This window comes from Phytophthora parasitica (genome assembly GCF_000247585.1).
Source record: "Phytophthora parasitica INRA-310 unplaced genomic scaffold supercont2.43, whole genome shotgun sequence".
In the NCBI taxonomy this organism is placed as follows: Eukaryota; Oomycota; class Peronosporomycetes; order Peronosporales; family Peronosporaceae; genus Phytophthora; species Phytophthora nicotianae.
Window position 1 is genome coordinate 49412 of NW_008649029.1, and position 16999 is coordinate 66410.

A 16999-nucleotide genomic window follows, 5' to 3' on the forward strand; every position below is an offset into this window, starting at 1 on the left:
TCTTGCTTGGCCTCAAGACTCATGCGCTTCAACACGCTCGCGCCAGCCAAAATGTAAGCATGCGGGTTCCAAGACTGAGCACGAATCAGCTTCTGAGCATCCATGCACAACCCGTTCGTCCCTGCTGGACCAGCCTTGAATAGACCCACCAGCGCATCGAGGAAGTTGCGATCCATCATCTCTTTACCTAAAGACGGCATTTGTCTGGCACTCGAACGCAAGTATTCCGCGAGGCAACTTGACGCCTGAAGGGCCTCCGAATCCATCGCTGCAAGAGCCAGTCGCGTCCACAAAGTGCTGGATTTAGTGCCATCGTTAGCTTGCGACAGTGCCTGCAAGCGTGTCAAATAAGTGTCTTCGGCGCCCACCCATCGTTCATGAAGCTCAACCAAACGCAGATTCAGGTAGTCGCGCGTGGTAAGAGTTGACTCCGCTTCATCAATCGACAACAGGAGGCGTTTCTTACACGCTGCAGCGAGACCAGTGGCCTGAGACGTGAATTGCTCCATCAACAAGCTCGCCAACGATAGTCCCACAAGGGCAACGACTTCACTTTGGCTGGACTGGGTTTCGTCTTGCGCCAACAGCGCCTGAAGCAGATTCAGCGCCTCACCTCCCTTCGCTTGGCGGTATAGTACCTGGGCTTGCACGATAGCCTGTAGTGCCGAGGCTTCACTTGACGATGAGTTTATCTGTGCAACAATCTTCTGCAGGAGTGTTGATTCTTCCTCTGTAGTGTACTTAAGTGTACTGGACAGCTCGCCGAGTTTTGTCACCAACGTGTTCCATTCAAGTCCCTCAGGCGCTTGCGTCGACGAAGCCGCGCGGGTGTACGATGCCAAAGCCTCGGTGTAGAGTCCTAGTCGATGTTGAGCGACACCGAGGGCATGCCAAGCGCGCCCGTTGAACGGATCTCGTTCCAGATACTTTTTGAGATAGAACATCACCACTTCATTGCTGTGCTCTGGGGCTTGGGTGATTGATTCACCAACGCTCGCACCGAAATCAAGCAGTGCCATGCTCAAGCCTAGCAAAGCATCCAGATCCAGCCCGGTCTGCAACGCGCAGTCGAACGCTTCAATCGCTTTTCTTTGCTGAACTGTCGAGTTAGCTTGACGACGAGCCAGCATAGCATAGCCATTCCACATGGACGGGTTGCTTGGGTTCATGCTCTGCAGTTGGAGGAACGACTTCTGCGCCAAAGACGCTGTTGTTGGCACGGTGTCAGCCTGACTGAGGTAGAACATACCCAGATTGGCCCATGTGGCGTCGCTGCTGGTGCCAGTTTGGATCGCTCGTGTCCAGGCAAATTGCTTTACCAGCAGATTATCAGACACAAGAGCCAAACCATTCCAGGCCAACGAACACGAAGGGTCCTCTTGCAGAGCCAGCTTGAAATTCGTCGATGCCTTCACCTTCAGTGCTGCAACAGAAGAATCTGTGTCGAGTCCTGTCTCACCTGAGAAAGCTGAAGTGGGAATACCTCGCACATTACTCAGAGCCTGAACTTCGTACCAGTAACTCAGACCGATGTCGTAATATCTTTCTGCTGCAACAGTGTCAGGGCCGTCCGCCGCCTCTTTTCCGCCCTTGCTGGCAAAAAGTACAGCAGCTTCATACGCTTTCCGTCCTGCGCTGATAAACTCCACCCAGCTGGATCCTTCGCTTGAAAAGTCATCCGGCGACAAGTAGAAAGCGAAGCAATGAATATCACCGATCAACTTGCACGCTTCCACAGATCCTGAAAGTGGAGAAGTAGATGGCAGCCCCTTCATCATGCGCGAAGCCTCCTTCAGATTTTTAGCAGCATTGCCATACAATCCCTCGGCGCATAAGTATTTAGCTTGTTGGAAAAGTAAATCAGCGTAAATCATGGAAGCCACCGTCACGTCCGGCTCACCATTCGACAACTCGCCAGTAACAACAGGTCTGATACGCTCCAAAGCATCATCGAAGAGCAGCAATGACCCTTCAATTCGAGCCAATTCACAGCGAACGCACCAGCTTTCTTCACCTAGTTCGATGGCCTTCAAGTACGATCTTTGCGCGGACACTTGTTTGTCAAAGTTTTGGTAAACATGCGCCAGAATGACCCAGTAGCGAGCATTCATAGGGTCATTGCGCAGGACCAGATGCAATTTCCCCACTGCAGCCTCGTCGTTTTGCTCTACTAGGTGCTGAGCCAGTCGTAAAAGTGCCCACGTAGGGGCAGTCTCAGGATTCTCTGTCACTCGCTCCCACAGCTTAACATTCGTTTCGTATTTCCCTTGCAGATCGTAAAAGTCGCTAAGGGCCATGCCTGCTAGCTCCTCAGTGGGAGACAGCGAAAGTGCTTTCAAGAAACACTTTTCAGCACGCAGAATATCCTTTGCGACTACTTGATACCATTTTCCCAGCCATGAAAAGATTTCCGCGTCAGATGGCGTCAATTTGGCTGCTTGCAGTAGATGACCAAAACATCCAGTCTTGGCAGTTTGGTGAGACCCGCCGAGGTGCCAGTACATGATTGCCAATCGCTTGAGCGTTCGCCCTCTAACAGATACATCAGTGGGCGGGATTTTGCTTGCGTTCGTCTCTAGTAGTGCTTGGGCCTGCTGGAGATCGCCAAGCTGAAATTGCAGCCATCCGCGCGTGCACAGTGCAGCAGCACTCATTCTTTCATCTTCCACTTCAGACAATGAGACAGAGTCAATGATATCGAGAGCCTCCTGTGGTCGAGCTTTTCCGGCTAAAAGCTCTGCTGCTGCAACTGCAGCTCTAATCGTAAAGGCAACATCGCCACTTTCCATGGCCTTGTGGTAGTGCTCCAGCGCTTTATCTGTTTCGGCAGCATATTCACGTGCTGCTGCTGTCATGAACTGCACCTTGACTTCCGAATACCTGTAGCGCACACGTACACAGTAAGCGACGATGTACAATACAGACCTCGTAGCAGGACTTACAGAGCAGGGATCGGGCCTTCGGATCCAAGCATCATTGTCTTGTCAGCCACCACCTTTTTTGCCAACGCTAGACGATTCAAGCAACCCTCAACGTCGCGAGCTGCAAGAGCGATCGACGCCAGTTCGACTTGAACGCGAATGCAAAGAGCACATTCTTGAAATGAAGAAGACGAATATCCTGCGAGTGCTTCGACGAAGATTTCTCGAGCCTGGTAAAGATAGAGGACATTTACAATTATCAAAACCGTGACATCAGGCACGAGCAAAACCAATCTTACCTGGGCGTTTTCCCCCGCATGCAAACACTCGATCGCTTGGAACACAAGGGCCATAGGACTCTTCGGGTGACTTGCAGACAATCGTGCCGCAATCTCCTTTGCCTTTCCCAGCTCAATAGCTGCCGTTCACGAAAGGAATATCATTGTGATTAGTATAGTATCAGTCCCACAAATACCAATATTAACGCGTACGAGTGTCCTGGTCTTCAGATCGGAGAAGTAAATATTCCGCTGGGATCTTCGATTCAGGAAACCACTCCACGATTGACAGTGCCAACGCATCGATCGTCTTCAGAAGAGTACTTTTCTTCTTTGAAGTCTTCAACGCGTCCAGGTGGAATCGCATGAAGAATGCAATTGCGACGTCCATTCGCGGCCGAAGTGTGTCAATTTCTTCGTTCTGGGCTGTCCAATCTGTACGAAATGCAGCAGTAAAGAACTGACTCGAGATTTCTGCCATGGAGTAGCTACCAGAGCATTCCGATAAATTGAAACCAGGACGCTACACCGCGAACACAACATGGGTTCAACATGTCGCCCATAGTCTAACTGGACAAAGCGATATCGTACCTGTAGCAAATCAACTAAATCCAGCCAGATACTCAGTGTTGTCGGTAGCTCCTCGTTCGGAGTTTTCTCCAGTGAAAGCTGCCCCAAATCTCTGGATTGCTCCCCCACGAGTGAGTACCATGAGTCAAAAGCCTGCTCCAGACAATCACAAACCAGCAACAAATAATAAGACTCGTCATTGTGGAAATATTAGGACAGTGTCGATGAGCACGAGATCAAACCTTCGGGAGCATCTTCAACTCCATCGCAGTAGCTGCCACCTCAGCGACCCACTTCTGGCATTTCTTCAACTTCTTGCCCCTGTAAGCACCTCAAACATCAGCAAAATCCTCCTACACTTGTCTCTCGCATCGCAGTACCTTAAATTAATCTCCACAAGTTTCTGCAGCGGTTCCATTTTGCTCTTGATGTCCTTCTTTGCTTCAAAAAGGTCCACAAGATACTATAGCCACATAAACTCAGTCTCTGCAATCCAGTAGTCGGCTTAAACGGCGTCTAATTACCTTCCATGGCGCCGGCATGTCCGGCTTGAGATCCGCAGCGCGGCGATACGCCTCCTCGCAGTCTTCCCACTACAATCATCAGTTTAATCACGTATACTATCAGGATAGTGATCGTTAATACGTAGGCATCCAAGACAACGCACTTCCTGCAGCTGGAAGCTGGCCAGTCCCACACACATGAAGGCCTGAAAGTTATTGGGATCGAACTGTGTCACGCGGCGACCAGCGTCCTGTGCCTCCTGGAAACGCTCGGCCTTGAGCGCCGCCGCCGCGTCCAGCAGCATCTTCTTCAGCATCGCCGCCGACATCTTCGTCTTGTGCCAGAACTTTTTTTGGTTCACAAGTGGGACCGTACGTTATCGTTAAGGTATCTTGGTACCGTACGTTTTCGTTCAGGTATCTTGAAATCGAGCTGTTCATTTTAAACAGTACCAGTTCGTTTTAACCGTACAAAGCGTATAACTGAATGGTCCGATTATACAAGGCGTATATTTTGAATGGTCCGATTATACAGTACATGCACTTTTTAAGTTTCCTTACCCATTTATTTGACTACTGTAGTACCAAAACTTGGGTCAAATAAAAAGGGTACAAATACCTATAAAATGGACCAGTTGAACCAGACATTCACTCTTGATCCCATTTGCCAACTTCCCTGTAAGACGATCATGTGGAAGGCGGGTGCGACGGCGGCACGACGGACGCTCGCGTCTCCACTGCCTCGGGCTCGGGCCGCTGCTGGGGGCACGCAGCTACTGTGCTGGCGTCCGCGAGCGTTGCAGACGCTGCCGTTGGGGCTGGGCCGACCTTACTCGACGTCTTCCTCCTCGTCAGCTCCAAGTACGTGGCTTGGTTTTACATTCGAGGGCTTAAGAGTTAATGAGATCTTTTCGGTTTGATAGCGACGCAGACCGCGCAGATGGCGGCAGCAGCGTTGGCCGCAGCGGGCGTCGGCTACCTGTTTGTGACGACAGGGCGTCAGAGCGAGCAGGAGAAGCAACAGCGCGAGCAAGAAATCGAGCGTCAGCGCAAGTTGAGTGACCGTCTCGCCGCGGAGCTGGTGGCGGCCGAAGCTAACCAGCACAAACTGGACTGGAAGACCACACTCGAACGCGTGGTGCCTGCTATTGTGAGCTTGAAGCTCAACTCGCCCAAGGTGGGATGGAGAACGTTGTTATTATGGTGACGTCAGCAATTATTGACTGGGAAATTGGGTGATTGGGTTTTATAGTTTTTCGACACGGAGTCGCCGGGTAACGGGTCCGCGACGGGTTTTGTGGTGGACGCGGAGAAGGGAATTATTCTGACGAACCGCCACGTCGTGGGACCAGGACCCATTGTATGGAGATAGTTTCGATTGCTGTTGGCTTTCCGGTTATTGACAATTGTGATGGTATGCTTGGAATTTGTTCGTTTTGTGCAGGATGCGGAGGCTGTTTTCCAGAATAACGAGGAAGTTCGGGTGATTCCGATTTACCGCGATCCGGTTCACGACTTTGGCTTCTTTCAATTCAACCCGGCGGTAAGTTGTACCTACTCATTGCTTTGCTAGTGTTTTGAGATTGTTGATTGACCTGCTTTGTGCCGAACAGGACGTGAAGCACATGTCGGTGCCTTCTTTGCGCTTGGAACCGGAAAAAGCTACCGTAGGGACGGACATCCGCGTCGTGGGTAACGATGCTGCTGAAAAGCTCGCTATTGCTAGTGGCACACTGGCGCGTCTGGATCGCGATGCACCCAACTATGGATACAACAGCTACAACGACTTCAACACCTTCTATTACCAGGCTTCGTCAGGAACTACCGGCGGTTCTTCGGGCTCACCAGTGCTCAACCACGATGGCGATGCAATTGCTCTCAATGCCGGCGGTAAAATTGGCACAGCAGCATCCTTCTATCTGCCACTAGATCGAGTTAAGCGCGCATTCGATTTAATTCGAGAAGGCAAGGAGGTGCCTCGCGGCACTATCCAAGCGATCTTCAACTACAAACCCTTCGATGAGGTGCGCCGACTTGGAGTGGACCCAGCCACGGAAGGTCTTGTTCGTACTTCGTTCCCGCTGGAGACAGGAATGCTAACAGTAGCCGAAACGATTCCGGGTGGCCCGTCCAGCAACAAGCTGCAGCCTGGTGATGTACTGGTGCGCTTAAACGGTGAATTGATCACGCGGTTCGTGCCATTGGAAGCCATACTTGATGACAACGTCGACAAGGAGGTAGATATTTCATATGCTTATAGCTTCTACCATGCCGACTAATCCCTTGCGCTGTTGCCACAGGTTGAGCTTCAAATCGAACGTTCAGGGGAGTTGGTGACGCACAAAGTGCAAGTTCAAGACTTACACTCAGTTACTCCATCGCGTTTTATCGAAATTGGTGGCGCTGTCATCAACCCGCTGTCGTACCAGCAAGCACGGAACCATGCGATGAGCTCTGGAGCGCCGTACGTTGCGGATCCAGGTTACTTCCTGCAACGTTCTCGTATTGGTCGTGGATCCATCATCCACTCTGTTAATGGTACTAAGACGCCTGATCTCGAGACGCTCAAGAACTACCTAAAGCAGTGCAAGGACCGCGATCGCATCGTAGTCAAGTTCTCGAAATTGACAGATAAGTCTGAAAAGGTCGAGGTCGTGCATGTAGACCGCAGGTGGTTCCCGTTCTGCGAATATGTACGTGACGACAAGCTTGGAACATGGCACTGTGAGCATTTTGCTCCACCCAGCGAGGATAGTAGCGCAAGTGATGCCGAAAAGAGCAAGACTTCAGCCCAAGAGGAGCCGATCGGCTCAACAACTACCTTACCGGGTAAAAACCCGGTGGAGAATAAGCTTGCGCGCTCGTTAGTCACGGTGGACTTTGACAGACCATTCAGTGTGAACAGTTTGTCGACGTCTAATTACCGAGGCACAGGACTTGTGATTGATGCGGCCAAGGGACTTGTGGTTGTAGATCGCAACACTGTGACTGACTCAATGGGCGACGCCATGGTGACTTTCGCTAGCACCATTATGGTTCCGGCTCAAGTGGTATTTGTTCATCCGGTGCATAACTTCGCCATTGTGCAGTACGATCCGAAGCTCATTGGTTCCACGCCCATTGAAAGCTGCCAGGTGGCATCCAAACCGCTGGTACCATCCGATCCCGTGTGGCTCGTTGGTCTTATGAGCAGCGTGGGTCGCAGTGGCCACTCCGATCTTGTGTCCCGCGAGACTATCGTGTCTGGTGTTAAGTGGATTGGATTGCCTATGCCTAACCCACCGCGGTACCAGGAGCATAACCTCGAAATGGTTTCTTTGCAGGACGTTGTTGGCACTGAAGGCGGCGTTATTTGCAGTGACAAGGGCGAGGTGAGTGCGTTCTGGGCCTCTTTCTCGTTCCAACAGCAGCGTCGTAGCTCCAAGGTGGAAAGTCAGTTCAACCGCGGTATCCCGATGGATCTGATCATGGAAAGCGCTGCACCTCTGATGCGTGGAGTGACACCTAAAATCTACGACCTGGGCGTTGACTTCGAGCACTTGAGCTTGGCTAAGGCTCGAGAGCTTGGTCTCGGTCAAGCTCTAGCCGAGATCCTGGAGAAGGATGCGCCGGATCGCCGGACCATTTTGAGCGTCGCGCGACGATGGGGTGGCACCGAGGCCCAGGACGTGCTTAAAAACGGCGATATCTTGGTCGCTGTGGACGGCAAGATCGTGACGAGTTTCCGTGAGGTAGAGCGCTGTACACAGAAGCCAGAAGTGCGGCTCACTATCGTGCGAGATGGACGCGAGATGCAGTTGGACGTGAAGACCCTTTTCATGGAGCGCACGGAGATCAACCGTATCGTATTCTGGCAAGGTTTGTTACTGCAGGCGCCACCGCTATCAGTGTCCGCGCAGCGTAGCATCTCGTTGGATGATGGTATATACGTGTCCTGTCGGTACTCGGGTTCTCCGGCTGCTCGTTATGGTCCGCCACCCACAAGTCGCATCAAGGAAATCGACGGCATCAAGATCACAAGTATCGACGATTTCTTGAGTGTCGTTACCGCAAAATCGGCAAACGACTCGGTGCGCATCAAGTACACGGACCTCAGTGGCAAGGACCGTCTCAGTACGCTCAAGCTCGAACCCAAGTACTGGCCTACGAGTGAGTTGGTGCATGAAGGCGGGGAGTGGCATCGACTCCAACATTAAACGGGGGGTCACTCTTGTCTTCCAATAACCGTCAAAAAAAAAAAAAAAAAAAAAATCGAGTTTGTCGCTTTGCCGTTGAATGCCATCCCGACCAATCAGCATGCGTGACGACGAGATTTTGGAACTATGTGTTATTAGGCCGCCCTCCTCGCGGAGCCAATCAGGATGCGTATCGATCCCTCCCGGGAGCCAATCAGGATGCGCGTATCGAGACGAGATTTTAAGAAACTAAGTTTATTACTTAGTTCTAATATTTAACGACTCTTCAGAATCTGAAACCATTCTAATTTAGTTCCCGGAATTAGAACGAGATTAAAATTCCGAACTAATGTTACTTCATTCTTCAAAAATAGAAGCTCAAAATGGACACTCCGCCGAGCATCCGCCGGCAATATGCATCACCTCCGCGTGAGTCGCCCGAGGGGCGTCGACGGCGACTGGCCAACCGGCGTGCAGCCAAGTACCGCCACTTCAAGTCCTTGTCCAGCGCATCCCATCCCTTAGTTGAGCTACAGCGCCAGCAGAGCACACGCCGACAACGCGAACGCCGTTTGCTGCTGGACGACGAAGCACGCGACCGCCTACGTGCACAGAACCGGCGACGACAACAGCTTCGACGCCAGAATCTCAGCGACCGAGCCAAGGCAGATATCCGCCAGAAACAACGCGAGCGACAGCGTGAGCGTCGCCATACGCTCAACGACGAGGCGCGCGAGGAGTTGCGGGCGCGCGAACGCTTGCGCATCCGATGCCGTCGACGCCAGCTCAAAAGACAACATGAGGTGGATGAGGAGGACACACTACTGCCCGCGCAGTTGCAACTGCTGCAGCCTGTGTTGGACAGGGACCGACTGCCGCACTTAAGGCTGGCGCCGGAGCTGCCGACGTTGAGACAGCATCAGGAACAGCAGAGACAGCGAGAGATGCAGAACAGGTTGCCGTTCGGTGGCGGTGTACAGATCACATTACCCCCGCCGCCGCCTATTGAGAGAGTCAGGACCTACCAGCACGAACGGATCCCGTCGCTGCCTCATTTACAGCAGGTGACGAGGCCCACGACGTCCTCGTTGCTGCATACAACCCCTCCACCGCCGCTATTCTCGATACCAGGACCAGGAAGTGCCACATCCGCGGGGTTGCCTACAGTTGCTAGTGCTGTTGCAGCGGCAGCCACCAGACCTCCCCATCCTACGCCGATCATGCCGTCCGTCAGCTTGCCACTGCCCAACAAACCGCTGGCTGCACTGCCGCTGGTTCAACAGCAACAACAGCCACCGCGTACACCGATCGTGCTGCCACCAGCACATCGTTCACTTCCGCCGTTACCGGACTTTCTTAACAGCCGCGAAGCGTTCAACCCCGCCACTGCTGCAGCTGCTACTTCGACGCGGGCGTCACGGCCATCAAGTACTGCTAGCAGAGCGCTGTTTCCGTCTATTACTGACCTTCCTGCCACTCACACGGATGTCCAAGACGCGGATTCATATTTTCAACGATGAGAAAGATCAGAGTAGAGCGATATTATGAGTTTGGAGAAGCCGTTGGAGAGCTATCGTTCCTGCTTCCAGCGTTGCAAGGTATCTTACCGTAGAAGACTGTCGAGTTTATTGACGCTTCCCTTCGTTAGTGGACGATGCGGAGCGTTAACGTGCCAGAGAGCTCGAAAAGCTTCATGTGCGTACGCGCCGCGGTTTGCCAAAAGAAACATTTCAAGTTGCATCTCCGACAAGTTCAACAGCTGGTAGTACCGCTTGGCGTCCTCCAAACGTGAAGCCAACGAACAAGATGAAGGCATCGATGTCGAGGAGGACAACGACATACCATCGCGAGGATACGAGTACAACGTGCCCGTGAGCCCTTGACGAAGAGCCCCGATGTTGAGCAGCATCTGCTGGACACCTCCACGAGTAAATGTACAGTCAGTCATCTGAGCAAGATTGCCGATCAGCAGTCGGGACAGCAGCGAATCCACTCCATTGAAAACAAGCGTCATCTTGTCGCTCGCCAAGTACGGCTGCAGTGCGTTCTCGATCGATGAGAGGTCCAAGTTGAGCGTCAGTACGCTGTCTTGGGCCATGGTCGGCTGGCCTTCTTCCAGGTCAAATCGCAGCGAGACGAGCTGTGTGAGGTAGTAGCAGCAGTGCAGGCGCACCTCGCGACGCAGGAACAACAGACATTCATCAGCTAGAGCACTACACTGCCAGCTCGCAGCTTGTAGCGCCATGGTAAGTGCTGGTGAGGTAGCTGGGGCTGCAGGAGTGTTGTTAGACCCTTCGGTACCTCCTGCTACTCGTTGGAGGTATACAGCGATGAGATCGCACGCGCTGTTGGCGTAGCCGAGCATCCCAATTCGCGCGTTGTCCATGAGTAAACCATTGGGACCTTGCATCCAGAAATCTGGATCGTAAAGCTCACATTCAAACTCCAGTTCTCTTGCCGCTATCATCTCCTCAGTGCTCAACCGGTTGGGACCAGATCCACTACTCGTCGATCCTGTTGGCTGCACTTTCGAGTGGTGATAAGGGATCGGACTGCCTTGCTTGGCGCGTTGATATCCTTCGTACTCGTGGAAAATGGCTACCAGGTCTGCGCAGGTGATGTTTTTAGTTAACAACTGCTGGTGATTGAGCGTCTGCTCACGAATATCGCGCACTATTACAGCGCATTCTTCCAGCCAGCTGAGCACAGAAGCTTCGAGGACGCTGGCTAGATCAGATGCGTGTGTCGGCATTTTAATCATCATATCGCGAAGGTTTTCGATGACATGAAGCAGACTGTCGATGCTGGGTGGTTGGTAGCTGGTGTCTGAAGGTATTGGGAGCCGGCATATCGTTGTCAGACCCCGCACCTTGACGGCCAGGAGGTGCTGAGCTTTTGCTTTGACCTTAGGGATCCACTTCTGCGTGATGAAGGTGTTGAGGAATGCTGCGAAGCCTGACAACGACGACGACGGCGAGCTCACACCTGATCGAGAACTGGCACGGAACAGATGTTGAAGATCTTTTCCGATGCGCTCCAATTCCTGGTACACCTCAGGCAAGTGGAAGACGCTCGGTTCACACACTAGCCGATGACGTTTTGCGGTCGGTGAGCCGATTTGATTGTCCTCACATAGCTGATTCTTGGCTGCTGGTTTGTTACGGCTCAACTTGAACAATTCCCCGCTGTCTGAAGAGGATACTGACGATGGATCAAGCGCCGCTGGCTGTGATGAGGACGCTCCCCCAAGATATTCGCTGATCACACGCTACACAGATGCCAGTACGTGAGCTTAAGCACGTTCTTAATGATAGTAATGATCCCCTTACCTCGAGCACGCCGGAAATCCTGGTAATTATCTCGAACATGCCGTAGTCCCAATTATCCCCGTCAGCTTCGAAGTAAATGGCGACGAGATAGTGACGCTGGGCAACGCGACGCAACACGGTGAAGAGCAACCGCAAGAACGTATTGAAGTCGCTCGAGTGGTCATGCGTGCCGAACGTAGCCTCAGTGAACGCGTTCGCAAACGACGTGGTGCTGCTGCTGTTGAAGATTCCTCTGCAGAGACGTGAAAGTTCCGCAACCACTGCATCCAGCTCATGCTCGATGGAACTCTTGATCGTCCCGATAGCCTCGCGCTCGCGGTGCAGTCTGTCGACAAGATACTAACAGAGTTAACCTCTCACCATGAGGTAGCAACGCTAGCATTTAACTCACTTTTTAACAGCGCATACAGCAGTCCGCAACCCATTATTTGTTGGCAATGGAGCAACAGCGGCACTGTTTGATCTGCCTTTTCGGTGTTGATCCTCAGCATCAGCTTTGGATATTATCAGCATGAGCTTGTCGAACTCTTGGTCGAGGTATGCATCACTGTTGAGCTCATTCTCAATCGCTGTTAGTGAGTACTGATTCGTTCTTGACGCAATGTTGGCGAACGCCCCCTTGAGGTAAATAGCTCTTTGGAGCTCCTGCACCAATCGATCTTCGATGGTTTGCTTGCACTCCATCAGATCGTTGCGCAGTCCAGTGGTGGCGTGGAAAGCCACGAGTTGCTCGCTGAAGACCAAATCCAGCGCACTCGCGAACTCGTCGACTGCTTCAAGGAACTTCCGTTGGGTCAGTAGAGCGTCGATCTTCCCTGGTGCGGCCTCAATGCACTCGATATCGTCGATAATATCGATCACTTTCTTGGCCTCATACTTCTGAAGTAGCAATTCGCGTAGATTTTTGGTCTTGGAGCCTAGAATTGTCCGTCCATCAGCAGTTCGTTTTCGAACTTCTTGCACTTTGTCCCGAGTTTCTGAAGAATAACAATAACAAGAAGACTTACGGACTAGAGTTTCAATCGAGTTTACTGTGGAGGAACTGCTAACCTTGTAACTGGTTCGAGATGGTGGTGAAGCGAGCGAGACTTGTGTTGAAATTGACGAAACTCTGGTCGATCACTCCGTCGATTTGATTGTCGGCCATGGCACGAAACTTTCGTACCTTCTGAAGTTGCTGGTCGCGGAGATCATCCGTTGCGGCCCCGACCACATACCGCAGCATGTAGCGCGACACGTTGAACTTCTTGTCAAAGAAAACGGGGTCGATCACGCTCATAATGGCGACTTGGATATGTCGTAGGCTACGACTTGGATCTTTTCAGCAGTACGACTTTTCCCAAAATGAAAGCAGGCGTCTCTACAATTCCCATGAATGTAGCGGTGAAGGTTGAGGACCTCTTTACGGGTTATTTCGACTTGATACTCACACAACTTAAAAGGAGAGCGGGCTGACATCGGTGACTTGCTAGTGTAGCGGCAGCAGGGGATGGTGACGTGGAGGAGCTAGCTGCACTGCTTGAACAAGGAGCACGAATCAATGATACAGATGTGGGTCTAATACTGCAGCCAGTGGACCAGATTTCATTTACAATTATTGCTTATACGATCCCATGTAACAGAACGAAGGATACACGGCACTCCAAGTTGCAGCGAAAAAAGGTCGTGACGACTGCGTGGCGTTCTTGCTCCAGGAGGGCGCAGACGTGAACCAGCGAGATGTAAGTCATTACTATACGAATTCACTCACTACAATAATACTTTATCACTCCTTGCCTCAGTCCGACGGCTTCAGTGCATTACACGAGGCAGCTTTTCTCGGCCACGACAACATTGCAAGGATCCTGTTGCGGCACGGAGCCGACAAGACTTTCATCAACTCGGTACGTTCACAGCTCGAAGCAATGCAACATTCTAATTGCATCTTCTAATGCATTGTCTAAACCAGGAAGGTGCCACCGCATTGGATTTGGCTGTGCGTCATGGAAACGGAGTCATCGCGCACATGCTCGCAGAAGGCCATTCCGCCGATCGAGGGTTCTACTAGACCAAAATCTGACTTGAATAAAAAAGTATGCCTCTATTTTGTGTTTCACTGGTGTACAATGTCAACTGAGACCATGGAGTCGTCGGATGAGGACGGGCCCATCGCGACGTCCACGAGCTGGCGCTATTGCCTGCACATTGCGTACTACGGGACGGGATTGGTGGGGTGGCAACGGCAGCAGCAGGAGACCAAAAGCAGCTCGGGCCACGACAGTGTGCAGGAAGTGATGGAAGCCGCCGTAACGGAGACTTTGGGGGCCTCTAAGCGAGTCAACGTCACTGGAGTCAGCCGCACGGATGCAGGCACCCACGCACTCTATGTAGGGGACTTAACGATAGCAAAAGTAGAATTATCGGGGTCTTGGATCAGCGTTTCGACTAAAGGGGGTGTACTCGTAGCAATTTGGCTTCATTCGACTCAATTCGGAGCTGCACATGACGATGGACGAGCTGAAGGACCGCATCAATGCCAAGTGAGTATGACATATTTATTAGACAATGAGAAAGAGGTTAAAACTTAGACAAAGGTGCTGTAATAGGCTGGGGAATGGTCGAGTGGTAGTGCTTGGAGTGACTGTACCAACGATGGGTCCATCACGGATTCGATCACGCTACAAGAAGTACATTTACTACTTGCAGCAAGGGCATCGACCAGATCTGGAGCTGGGCAAATACTCGTGGTTTCTTGGAAGAAGACTTGATATTCAACGGATTCGTGATGCACTGAAGTGAGTTGAATAGTGTGGATTTCGACATGAGAGTGAGTCTTACAAGTTTTGGCGTGACAGGTTTTTAGAGGGAACGCACGATTTCAGGCCATTCTCGCAGGGGTTATTGAAGCCAAAGTACGAGGATATGACAACAGTGAGGACAGTCATCTCGGCCAAAGTGGTTGTTCGACGGTACGTCTAATATTCTCATTATCAACTGCGTATCAAGAGCTTACGTTTGAATGTTGTGGGCGGTAGCAATGTGAACTTTTCGCTAGACCCCCAAGTGTCCGGCAGTGGCGAGGAGGTTATTGACGTTGCTGATATGTATCGCGAACCAAGCAATAGTATTGTTTACGATAAACACAATTCGGACGATAGCAACGCTGTAGCCACAGGTGACCACAAGAAGAGGAAGGTCGAGCAAGCGAAAGTAGGCGCAACAGTGCATTTCGTCTGCATTGAGCTTGTGGCCAACGGATTCTTGCGGCACATGGTACGACGAATCATTGGAACATTGCGGCCGATTGGAGAAGGTGCCCAGCCTGCGACCCGAATGCAACAGGTCCTCAATGGTGAAGTCCAACCCGGTCCGTCTGCACCGACAAAAGCTCTCTGGTTGCATCGCACTTGGTTGACACAAGAGGAGTACGATAGAGACTGCGCAGTGGAGTGTTGCACTTTGTAGATTTGCTGAGGAATTTTTCAGCTTGTTTGTCGTCTTCCACGCGAGCAGGTGGCACACGTTTTGCCATTTTCAACATGGAGGAGTAGACAATCCTGCCACCTTAGAATGAACGGAATGTTTACCAATCTTGCTTCGAAGTACACTTTCTAGAGTCATGAAACGATCACTCTATAGCTCTTCGTGAGCAACTGCAGTTTCTTTCTGTGCAGCAACATGCTCCAAGATTCGAGTAATGTGTCCGAGGACGATCTCTCCAATAATTTCCGGGGAATATTTGTCCACCATGTCTTTGCGAGCTTGCTTACCCTTAGCAACCGCTTCCTACAAAGGACATTCGCGAGATAAGATAAAAAAAATGGATCAATATCATTTCTTCCAGCGCCTTACCTGCGGATGCTCCTTGATCCGAAGCAGAAGCTCCTTCAGGTGCTTTACAGAAGGATCAGCCCACTTATGCCCTTTAAACGCGCCTTCCTCAATCTGTTTAACCAGCAAAGATCGGTCAATCAGGCAATTGATCGGCCCTACGAGCACCAGTTCACTATGTACTTACCTCAATGAGGCCGTCAATCTTGAGTGGATACGAGTTTTCCTCCGTCATGTACTCCGTAGTGCCACTCCAGAAGGTAGCGATCACAGGACGTTCCATCGCCATCGCCTCGACATGCGGTCGACCCCACCCTTCACCACGCGACGGCAGAACGAACGCATGGGCAGCCTTGTACAGAGACGGCATGGTGTCCTGAGGAATATGTGGAGGTAGCACGTGAACGTTTGACAATTCATCAAGTTTCTTGCCGACCGCTTCTAACGCAAACTTCTCGATCACATTCATAAAGTCATCGGCCGACGATGACGTCGTGTGGTATCCGTTCGTAAGCAACACTAGAACAGCATCATCCTCCGCGGTGAACGCCTGGAAATATGCCTTCAACAGCACTCTCCATGCCTTCCTCTCCTCCCACTTGAAAACGGACAAATACACAGTCGTCTTCTCCGTCATCTTAAACGCCACCTCGCTGGCCAGATCGTACACTTGCTTCACCTTCTCAGGATCGAAGAAATCCACGTCCACCACCTCCGGTACGACCTTCACCGCTTCGGGTCTCACTCCTCCATCAATAAAAATCTTCTCCTGGAACTTGGTAGGTACCCAGATCTCATCCATCTTGTTCATCCGTTCGGGCCAACCCCTGGGAACTCGGTCCGTCTCGAACATGGTGCGTCCGACCTTGTAGAGTGCCCCCTCCGGCGGACAACGGGACGTGATGTAGTGCGCAGGCTCCCATGCTCCCGGTTCTGAATGGCAAATTGCTAGAGCAGTTTTCCTGTGCTTCAAACGCCAGTAAAAATCCCTCTCCTCGATCCAATGCTGCTCCAGCTTGGCCTTCATGTCCTCAGGCAGGTCTCGGATAAAAGCCGGGTTGAGTGAGTCCCCATGCTGCGTGATCAGCAGCTCAAAGGGCTTCTCTGATGCGCTATCTGTTCCAGTATCTTGTACAGACTTTGGTTCGCCCTGACTACCAGTGGTTGAGGACGATAAACTCGACATTCCCATCGCGGCGTCAACGGCCACCACGTACGAGTGTGCTTCGCTGCAGTAGCCGCCGCCGCTTAGAAAAGGAGCGTACCAGAGCACAGCAGGAGGTTTTGACTCATTATTGCTAGGCGGGCGCCGCCCGAAAGCCGCTGTAGGCGTCGTTAGCAGTGCCTCAAGCGCGAGGAAGAGCAGCAACACCTTCATCTCAGATATTGATACAATTTTGACGATAAAACTCA

At 51.7% G+C, this 16999-nt stretch overlaps 6 protein-coding genes across 20 annotated transcripts; 3 read left to right on the plus strand and 3 right to left on the minus strand.

The window, feature by feature from the left end:
* Positions 1-12: 12 nt before the first annotated feature.
* PPTG_14405 (hypothetical protein) lies at positions 13-4742 on the minus strand (the record flags this gene model as incomplete). Of its 11 annotated transcripts, XM_008911678.1 has the most annotated exons (10): positions 4437-4601; positions 4294-4362; positions 4150-4232; positions 4012-4090; positions 3791-3922; positions 3413-3722; positions 3221-3339; positions 2943-3151; positions 131-2880; positions 13-74 (listed from the first exon to the last, which is right to left on the minus strand). In XM_008911678.1, exons 1-10 carry the CDS (start codon positions 4599-4601, stop codon positions 13-15), a joined length of 3978 nt encoding a protein of 1325 aa, XP_008909926.1. The 11 variants fall into 11 exon arrangements, with proteins under 11 accessions (XP_008909926.1, XP_008909928.1, XP_008909929.1 ...); XM_008911680.1 differs by having other exon boundaries at positions 2943-3339; positions 4150-4362; positions 4437-4742; XM_008911681.1 differs by having other exon boundaries at positions 4150-4742.
* A 186-nt stretch (positions 4743-4928) lies between these two features.
* PPTG_14406 lies at positions 4929-8520 on the plus strand. Of its 2 annotated transcripts, XM_008911689.1 has the most exons (6): positions 4929-5133; positions 5196-5449; positions 5525-5632; positions 5717-5815; positions 5886-6509; positions 6573-8520. In XM_008911689.1, the coding sequence occupies exons 1-6, from the start codon at positions 4962-4964 to the stop codon at positions 8466-8468; spliced, it is 3153 nt and encodes a 1050-aa protein (XP_008909937.1). In that variant the 5' UTR covers positions 4929-4961; the 3' UTR covers positions 8469-8520. The 2 variants fall into 2 exon arrangements, with proteins under 2 accessions (XP_008909937.1, XP_008909938.1); XM_008911690.1 differs by having other exon boundaries at positions 5525-5815.
* Positions 8521-8820: 300 nt separating this feature from the next.
* On the plus strand, positions 8821-12244 carry PPTG_14407 (hypothetical protein). Its single transcript, XM_008911691.1, has 2 exons — positions 8821-11729; positions 11823-12244. Exon 1 carries the CDS (start codon positions 8831-8833, stop codon positions 9965-9967), a length of 1137 nt encoding a protein of 378 aa, XP_008909939.1. The 5' UTR covers positions 8821-8830; the 3' UTR covers positions 9968-11729; positions 11823-12244.
* PPTG_14408 (hypothetical protein) lies at positions 10178-13055 on the minus strand (the record flags this gene model as incomplete). The annotated part of the gene is made up of 5 exons (XM_008911692.1): positions 10178-10206; positions 10290-11715; positions 11777-12101; positions 12168-12753; positions 12827-13055. The coding sequence occupies 5 exons, from the start codon at positions 13053-13055 to the stop codon at positions 10178-10180; spliced, it is 2595 nt and encodes an 864-aa protein (XP_008909940.1).
* A 352-nt stretch (positions 13056-13407) lies between these two features.
* PPTG_23567 (tRNA pseudouridine(38-40) synthase) lies at positions 13408-15384 on the plus strand. 3 transcript variants are annotated; one of them, XM_008911693.1, is made up of 7 exons: positions 13408-13497; positions 13558-13659; positions 13725-14142; positions 14222-14295; positions 14350-14550; positions 14611-14724; positions 14791-15384. In XM_008911693.1, the coding sequence occupies exons 3-7, from the start codon at positions 13759-13761 to the stop codon at positions 15218-15220; spliced, it is 1203 nt and encodes a 400-aa protein (XP_008909941.1). In that variant the 5' UTR covers positions 13408-13497; positions 13558-13659; positions 13725-13758; the 3' UTR covers positions 15221-15384. The 3 variants fall into 3 exon arrangements, with proteins under 3 accessions (XP_008909941.1, XP_008909943.1, XP_008909942.1); XM_008911695.1 differs by having other exon boundaries at positions 14362-14550; XM_008911694.1 differs by having other exon boundaries at positions 13408-13659; positions 14362-14550.
* Positions 14701-16999, minus strand: PPTG_14411. 2 transcript variants are annotated; one of them, XM_008911696.1, is made up of 3 exons: positions 15774-16999; positions 15608-15700; positions 14701-15541 (listed from the first exon to the last, which is right to left on the minus strand). In XM_008911696.1, the coding sequence occupies exons 1-3, from the start codon at positions 16962-16964 to the stop codon at positions 15389-15391; spliced, it is 1437 nt and encodes a 478-aa protein (XP_008909944.1). In that variant the 5' UTR covers positions 16965-16999; the 3' UTR covers positions 14701-15388. The 2 variants fall into 2 exon arrangements, with proteins under 2 accessions (XP_008909944.1, XP_008909945.1); XM_008911697.1 differs by having other exon boundaries at positions 14701-15700.

Bases quoted from the DNA above. Each gene is read 5' to 3' on its own strand.
- PPTG_14411 (XM_008911696.1), bottom strand. From the start codon at position 16,964: ATGAAGGTGTTGCTGCTCTTCCTCGCGCTTGAGGCACTGCTAACGACG. The intron at 15,701-15,773 runs GTAAGTACATAG...CTGGTTAAACAG, and splicing joins AGATTGACGGCCTCATTGAG to ATTGAGGAAGGCGCGTTTAA. The intron at 15,542-15,607 runs GTAAGGCGCTGG...TGTCCTTTGTAG, and splicing joins GGATCAAGGAGCATCCGCAG to GAAGCGGTTGCTAAGGGTAA.
- PPTG_14406 (XM_008911689.1), top strand. From the start codon at position 4,962: ATGTGGAAGGCGGGTGCGACGGCGGCACGACGGACGCTCGCGTCTCCA. The intron at 5,450-5,524 runs GTGGGATGGAGA...TGGGTTTTATAG, and splicing joins TGAAGCTCAACTCGCCCAAG to TTTTTCGACACGGAGTCGCC. The intron at 5,816-5,885 runs GTAAGTTGTACC...TGTGCCGAACAG, and splicing joins TCTTTCAATTCAACCCGGCG to GACGTGAAGCACATGTCGGT.
- PPTG_14407 (XM_008911691.1), top strand. From the start codon at position 8,831: ATGGACACTCCGCCGAGCATCCGCCGGCAATATGCATCACCTCCGCGT.
- PPTG_23567 (XM_008911693.1), top strand. From the start codon at position 13,759: ATGGAAACGGAGTCATCGCGCACATGCTCGCAGAAGGCCATTCCGCCG. The intron at 14,143-14,221 runs GTAGGGGACTTA...GTGTACTCGTAG, and splicing joins CAGGCACCCACGCACTCTAT to CAATTTGGCTTCATTCGACT. The intron at 14,296-14,349 runs GTGAGTATGACA...ACTTAGACAAAG, and splicing joins AAGGACCGCATCAATGCCAA to GTGCTGTAATAGGCTGGGGA.